Source organism: Equus quagga, chromosome 8 (genome assembly GCF_021613505.1).
Source record: "Equus quagga isolate Etosha38 chromosome 8, UCLA_HA_Equagga_1.0, whole genome shotgun sequence".
Classification (NCBI taxonomy): domain Eukaryota; kingdom Metazoa; phylum Chordata; class Mammalia; order Perissodactyla; family Equidae; genus Equus; species Equus quagga.
Window position 1 is genome coordinate 16,683,862 of NC_060274.1, and position 8,114 is coordinate 16,691,975.

The 8,114-nt window shown below is 49.7% G+C and overlaps 1 protein-coding gene across 1 annotated transcript in view; it reads left to right on the forward strand.

Moving 5' to 3' along the window:
- LOC124244129 (UL16-binding protein 2-like) overlaps positions 1-7,291 on the forward strand; it is a 7,907-nt gene extending 616 nt beyond the window's left edge. The window contains exons 2-5 of the mRNA XM_046670501.1: positions 2,876-3,139; positions 3,374-3,649; positions 4,297-4,429; positions 6,126-7,291. Of these exons, the coding sequence (XP_046526457.1) occupies positions 2,876-3,139; positions 3,374-3,649; positions 4,297-4,412 (656 nt within the window). The 3' untranslated portion in view covers positions 4,413-4,429; positions 6,126-7,291. The remainder of the gene's footprint in view (positions 1-2,875; positions 3,140-3,373; positions 3,650-4,296; positions 4,430-6,125) is intronic.
- The last annotated feature ends 823 nt before the right edge of the window (positions 7,292-8,114 follow it).

Here is an 8,114-nt window from a genome sequence, read left to right on the forward strand (position 1 = left end):
GGGGGAGGTGCCAAGATTTAAAAAGAGAAGCTGAAGCTGGAGAAGAAACTGACGTAGAAATGCGGGAGAAGGGAGAATGGGAGGAGCGAGAGCGGGGGAGGGCGGGGGGGAAAGGCGGCTGAAGCCGCTCGGGCCCAGCCCGGCCGCCTGGCCCTCGGAAAGCCGGAGACCAGACTTGGCGCCCCGGGGCGTGGCCTGGATGGGGCGTTCCCGCAGGGAGGCAAACCCCAGACGCTGCCTGCCCTCCGGTGCTCGCACAGCTCTCCCCACACAGCCTCCATCCTGTCCCCTCTCTTCCACCGGGCACTTCCCAGCGCGCTTGGCCGTGGCTCACCCCATGTGAAGCCTCGGCCACTGTCCCTCAGGAGTGCCTACTCCTCCACCCCAACTCATATCCTTTCACCGCCCACCTCAGCCGGTCCCATGCACCCCAGGGCCTCCAACACCTTCCCACTCATGGTGACCCTAATCACCTCAAGTGCAAAAGCAGCCAGAGACAATATGCAAAGGATGGGGGCCCAGACATGGCCTTTGTTTTGCTGGCCCCAGATTTAGGGTATATGCGGGGTTCCTGATATGGGTGCCCCGTCCCCTAGGGAATCATCTCCAAGAAGCCTCAGCTGTGTGCTGAGGAGCCAGAAAGGCGCCCTGTCCTGCCTGTGGCTCTGGGTGGAGTGAATGTGACAGCATGTGGGTCCTACAGGTGTGGGCACTGCTCCCTTCCTTTCTGTAGAGTGGATTCCTCTGTCTAAAGGGATGATAAGGGACACTCCATGAAGCCACAGGTGGGATGCAACACTTCTGGTGTCAGGATCTGGGCCACCTACTTGTGCACGTTATTTGTTCCCTGTGGCCCTGCTCATGCCAATGCCAGAAGAATCGCTTCTATGTTATGCCCACAGGGCCTGTCTGATGTAGTGACACTCCTGATGGGCAATTCTGATATCTCAGGGCCAGAGGGCTCATCTCTGCCAGGCCTCAGGACCACCCAGGAGCCACTTTCCAATGGCGGGAATTTCCCTCTGCCAGTAGCATGGCTGTGCTTCTGGCCCTATGGGCCTGTGTCATGATCCTTCAATCAGGAATGCCATGAGTTGAGTAGTTGCAACAGACCTATGGTCTGCAAAGTCTGAAATATTTAGTATAGAGCCATTTACAAAGAGTCTTCAGACCAAGCTGTTCAGAAATGGACAGAGGATGGGGATCACGGCCCTGCATCCTTTAAGGTTTTGAGGTGGGTTCTAATCCAGGATAAGATCCTGTTCTAACATTCTATTTAGAGCAAAGGGAAGACAGTGTGAGAAGACTGTACTTGAACTCCCTACTATGTAGCCCTCACCCCACAAGTAACTCAAAAAATATATTGATTTTTCATTCCTGTTACAAATCTGGGGAATGTGAAATGACCACTGCGTGGATCTGTAGGCCAATGACACCACTGTGACAGGACCTGGGACAAGTATCTATTCGTTTCTGGCCCCCCTGTGCACCACTTCAATAACAGGGGCCCATGATGATGGTTCTGATCCCCACGATGGTGTTAATTCACACACGAGGTCCAATTTGGGTGTGTGGGTCACTTCTGCTTCCCAGTGCACACTTACCCGAGTAAACAGCCATATGGCTCTTTGGGGGAGGCCAGAAAGGCTTCTGCACTTCCTGGCCTGTTGTTAGATCCCTCCTCATTGGAATCTGGCCTCTCCTTCTAGTAATGGGTTCTGAGAAGTGGTTTAGTTCCAGAAACGGGGCAAAGGATCCAGACTTTTTGTTCGATGGCTGCTTTCAGCCTCCTGATCATCCACCCTTGTGTTTTGTCTTTGTTTGCTTTAAATATGTAAATCCACTAGTGAGTGAACTGCTTGCCAGCCCATCCATTTTGCCTGTAGGATCGCCTCGTTCTATTAGCCGTAGTCACAGCTCTCTGTGGTTGAGGTCTTGGCTGGGGTTCTGCTCTTCCTAATCATGTTGATCATTGCACCCACTTTGCTCCTGACATAGAGCACCTCCACCTAGCATCTATTAATTCAACGTTTTCCATCCTTATTACCTCTAGAAGGCTAGTGGGGGAACGCCATCTCCTACCGCCATTCCTGACCTTCAGGAAAAGTAATTACTGAGCTTTTTGAGCATTCTGTTGCCCTTCTCATCCATGCTTTCCTCACAGGCTTGGGAAACAGAGTTCTTCAGGCTTTCCCACGGAGCACAGCTGACTGGACACTTTTCTGTCTTTTCATATTGTATCCACCCTGACATGTGCACTTCTCTGAGACATTTGAGCCCTTCCTCTACCCCCTGCCTCAGAAATTCGGGGTTTTCTATGTCATGCAATGATGTGGGCAATCCCTTTTTTGAAACTTCCAAGCCATCCTAGTAGCAGACAAGCACCATCTCCCAGCGCCTTGCTAAATCCTATGACCCATAATTGCAAACTCTCTTCTCCAACGTTGGGTTCTATCCTCTCCCCACCCCCAAGGTGATCCGGTTTCCTCAGGAGCAGCCTCCTATAATCTCTCTCATGTCCCCACAGGACATGAGAGGTTGGATTGGGCTAGGTTCTGACAATCCTCTGGTAGCTAGGCTTTTCCTCTGTGGATGCCAGTCACGTCCCTGGAAAGGTTATGGGCTGACTGATGCTGGGTATCAGCCTGGTATGCAGAGAGGATGTCTCTGGATATGTGGTATCTTCCCAGGCAGAGACTTCCTCCTCCACCTCAAGCAAGGGAGGAGCACTGGCCTTTAACTTGTGAGGCTGAGGGGCCTGGCAGGGGCAGTCCTTACTCTGCCATCCCAGCCCTTGGCTGTCACAGAGATGGGGGCAATGCCTAGGAACTCTTTTCACCCAAGTCCAAAGCTCACCTGTGTTTTTCCTTCACAGAGAATCATGCTCTTTCCTATACCATCACTGTCATTCCTAAGCCCAGATTTGGACAACCCTGGTGTGAGGTTCAAGGCGAGGTCAGTGGGAACAAGTTTCTGTCCTATGACTGTGGCATCAAGAAGTTCCAACCCATCGGTCCTCTGGGGTTGAAGGTGAACAATACAGAGGCCTGGAAGAAACAGTCAGAAGCTCTGACAGACCTGGTGGAAGAGCTCAGAAAGACACTGCTTGACATCAAACCAGAGATTGCCACAACCAGCGGTGAGTCTGGAAGGCTCAGGGCAGAAGTAGAACAGTTTCCGTAGGGTTAGGGAGCTATGGTGTTTGTGTCAAAATTGGAAGTTGGTCCCACACAGGAGACTCAGCAGCCAGAGCAGACATAGAACACAGAGCAGGACCAGGAGATACAAAGGGGCCCAGAGAGTGGATGCTGGGGAGGGTTAGGGGGAAAGAATTTCTCAAGACCAGACGCTGACCTCTTTCCATGGGGGACAGACCCTCTCCCCCTGCAGGGCAGGATGCTGTGCCAGTGTAAAGCCAATGGACACACCAGCGGATCCTGGGAGTTTGGCTTCAATGGACAGATATCCCTCCTCTTTGACTCAGAGAACAGAAAGTGGACAGTGGTTCAACCTGGAGGCGAACTATTGCAAGGAACATTGGCCAATGATAGATATATAACCAAGTTGCTCATAAAGATCTCAAATGGAGACTGTAGCAAGTGGCGTGAGCAATTTTTGAAGCACTGGGAGAAAATGCTGGAGACAACAGGTAACGGAGAGAAGGAGGAAGTGGTACCTCTTTTTAAATGAGATCGACCTACCCCATCGTGCGTGTGTGTGTATGTGAAAGGGTGATCCATCCATGGTGAGTTCTTCTTAGGAGAATAGTGGCCATGGGTTGGTTCTACCATCCTTCCTTTCCCTTCTCACTCCTGGCATCTCTTCCTCACTGCACATGCCTCTCGTCCACTCACCGTGGATTTCTGGCTGACCCCAAACATGAGGGCATCATTCTGTTTCCAGATCTTTTCTTCTTACTGTTCCCTCTTCTTAGCCTCACTTTTCTTTCTCATCTCACCTGGCCTCTTTCTGGAAATCCTTCAATACCACCGTAAATTTAAACTGAGAGGACTTCTCTACCACCATCCTCATGTGTCACCTCCCCTTCGGTCACAGCAGGAAGGACTGGTCACATTGTCACCCTTGCTTTCCCCATTAGCTGCATAAGTCTCTTAGGCACAGGGCCCAGCTCCTCTCCCCCTTCCTACCTCAGGACTTGTCACAGCGGCTGCCACAGCATAAGGGTAGAAAATGTCTGCATTATAGGTGTCTGGGGCAGCAGGGGCTGAGGAGAAGTCTTCTCAGAGGAGATTTGAGGTCTGGACAAAAGCTGTCACTCTTCCTTTTCCATTTCAGCATCACCAACCACGGTCCCAGCTACAGCCCAATCCAGGGCCACAGCCATCATGCCCACCGCCTGGATCTTCCTGGTGACCCTCACCTGCTCTATTCTCCTTGGCCTCTTAGGCTGAGTCCTTCAGAGTAACAGGTACCAAGAGCAGATTGAGTGGGAAGCAAGGGGCAGATAGCCTGGTATGAGAATGGAGAAAAGTGACTTCCCACTCCCTTGGCAAATAGCCTGAACCTTCTCATCCTGGAAATGAGACCAAGTGAAGAAGACTGTAATAGCCAGGGTTCTCCTGAGGAACAGAATCATTAGGAGATGATGCAGAGATAGGAATTGAGATAGATAATAATTGAGAATTATTATTACCTAGAGGCCTGACAACCAGGAAAACAATGGCATAAGCCACAGTCTAGGTCCAAAGGCCCAAAACCCAGCAGCACGATGACCTTGTCCCCAGCCAGGAGAAGGACATCCCAGCTCAAACTGAGAGCAAATTCGCCCTTCCTCTGCCTGTTTGTGCTATTCAGGCCCTCATGGATTGGATGATGCCCACCCTCATTGGTGAGGGCCATCTTCTTTACTCAGTCTACTGATTCAAATACTAATCTCTTCAGGAAACAGTCTCACAGACAAACCAGAAAGAATGTTCTACCAGCTATCAGGACATCCTTTAGCCCAGTCAAGTTGACATATAGAGTTAACCAGGACAAAGACCTCATATTACTTGATAGCGATTACTCAGGCAAGTTCAACATTGAGTTCTGATTAACTCCTCACTGTCAGAGGCCAGTGGGAAAGTACAGGAGTTCACATCAAGGTTGGTGGCCTGTTGATGCCAAAGAGATTTGGCAAAATCAGGCCTAACTCACACCAGATCCTCCCTTTGGAGGGGCTCACGTTGGGGAGGGAGGCAGCAGGAACACAAGGCATGGGCAACACGCAGTTAGGTGAGAGCAGCAGGGCAGCTCCCAGGATGTGTCACAGGGAAGGGACTCCATCCAGATGCACAGAGGAGAGGGGCCTGGGCCTAATCCCAGGAGCAGGGGTGGGGAGGCCTTGCAGATCCAACTAAAAGAGCTGGAGTTTAAGACTGCGTTCCCACAGAAAGGGGGCTAGGTGATGGCAGGTAAGGCATAAGGCGAACAGTAGAGACTGTCAGGATGAGATTGGAAGGAGGTCAGTTCGCCATGGACACCTGGGAATCCTGGCCCAGCCTTGGTGCAGTCACCTGGAAGCCAACCTCATGCTGTAGACCCCAGATCCTGAGGCTCAGAGTGGCTGCTGCCTGGAGCAGAGGTGACTCAGGAGACAGGTGGGGCTGAGCTGCTGTTGAAGTTGAACACTCACAGCTCAGGGTAGCCAGGAAAGGCTGGGGTGGGGCAGACACCCTCACACGCAGGGCCTATCAGCTGCTGGCAGGGTGAGGAGAGGTTAGAGAGGAGGAGAAAGAGGATCTTTGCCTGCAGCCCTCCCAGTGCTGGAGGAACCAGGATCCAGGCCCCTCTCTGCACAGGGGCTGCCACGGGGTCCCCTAGGCCTTCCCACTGGAGGGAGGATCAGGATCCAAGTAACAGGAACAGACTGAATCCTTACTCACTTCAGTCCTGAGCCCCAAAGTGCTGTAGCAGGGCCCGGGGGTGACACTGTCATGTGGGAAAGGAGGGAGGCGGTTGGCCCAGGCTGCAGGACCCAGGGGTGGGGGTACGTGGGTAGGGAACTCCATGACTCTCAGTGAGGGTGGGATTCTGACATGGGGGGTGACTGGGGAGGGGTGGCCCCAGGAGAACCAACCCAGGATTTCCTCAGTCACTGGGACAAACTCCTGTTTCCCTTTTAGAGGCTGGAGTTGCTACCTAGAAACCCCTGGGTGTCTGCCTTCGTTCCTCCACTCTCCCTTCTGGTTGGCGGCCTTGCCATCACCTGCTCTTCCTCTCTCCACCACCAGGAGTTTCAGTCCCTACAGCAAAGGCAGAGGCCCCAGGAGTCCTGATGACCAGGGAGATGCAGCATTGCCTTCCCTTTATGCACTTGGCTGATAATCTGCTTGACACTTTATCTAAACATCGGGCCATTTTTCTTGGTGCTAAGTGTTGGGATTTCTGCACTGAGCCTCCGAACTGCTCGAACAAGAATCTCAACCCAGAGACCATTTTTCACCTTCTCTCTGGTTGTGCAAAATCAGCTGCATCTCTACATCCTGACCCTGTTCTTGTACATGATATTGCCAGAAAAATATCGTGTGAGACTGCAGAACTTCCGGGATTCTTTCTGTGTCCTGAGAAACAACCTCATGTCTTTTAAACAGAATGAGATTATATTTATGATTGTTTCCTTCAGTAATTTATTGCCCTGTCATGGATATTTAAGTGAACATCTTGCTTTTTAAAAAATTATTTCAGAATTTCATTTTATAACCCAATAGAGGTGTAGTGGCATTCACTCTTTGTCCATATCATGGAGTAAGTAAAACCAGTGATTCTGCTAAATTACTTATGGAAACAGAGAACTGAAGGACCACTTGTAAATTATCTATCAAGCAGGACATCTGTCAGTCTCAAACGTAATCCTGACACCCTGATGCAAGCAAATATTCTGGGACTTAAACAAGGAGAATCTTTCTGATTTCAGCCCAGATCCTCCACCCCAGCAGTGACTGTCCTGTGATCCCTCCACCCTGACTTGCCTCCTTCAGTGAGAAGTCAGTCTTCACAGCAGAAACATCTCTACTTCTAAATGGTATTTTATTCCTCCATGGACAAAGGATGAGTATCCAGAATATGTAAAGAGCTCCTAGAAATAAACTGGAACAAGTCTGATTCTTCAAAGATACGGGGAAAATGATATAAGGAGTTAATACATGGCAAATAAGCCCATGAAAAGATTGAAAATCTCACAAATAATCAACAATACTATTATTAGGGGACCAGCCCCGTGGCTGAGTGGTTAAGTTCCTGCACTCTGCTTTGGCTGCCTGGGGTTTCACTGGTTTGGATCCTGGGCGCGGACATGGCACCACTTGTCAGGCCATGCTGAGGCAGCATCCCACATGCCACAACTAGAAGGGCCCACAACTAGAATATACAACTATGTACTGGGGGATTTTGGGGAGAAGAAAGAGAAAAAAAAAAAGATTGGCAACAGATGTTAGCTCAGGTGCCAATCTTAAAAAAATAACAAAAAGAATACTGTAATTAGAAGGAGAAGAAGATACCCTCATATGCCCATGAGAGTGACAAATATTTCTAAATATATCAACACTCACCAGTGGACAGGAAATGGAACACCAGGAATTCTCTTGCGTTGTTTTTATGACTCAACCTTAAAATACTGTATGATTTTACAATATCTAGTGAGGTGGAAGATATGTTCATCCTCCTTCACAGCAGTCTGAGTGTTCGTTCCAGTCTTACAAATATGTACCCAAGAGCCTGTACCTATATGGTTCTTTATTGCAGTGGTGTTGTCATAGCAAAAATGTAGCAACAACCTAAATTTCCAGAGAAAAGGAGCATATATTAAAAATGTTGATGAAAGATTTCTGTTCTCTTTACATCAGACTTGATCATCTGAACACATGCCAAAAGTCAAACAACCAAAAGGCTGGATGAAAAAGTTTAAATCTTTCAAGTGTGTTAATGAGGACTTCTGATTGACATGCAATCAAAGTGGCCACCTCAATACAAATCTCCCCACTTTCCTGTAAAAATCATACAGACCAACAAAAGGGGCAAAGGAAACACACTTGACCCACATCTTCAGCATGAGGAGGACACTGAAAATCCCTAAAGCCATCAGACCCCTGAGCTAGAAAGGACAAAGTTGGTGA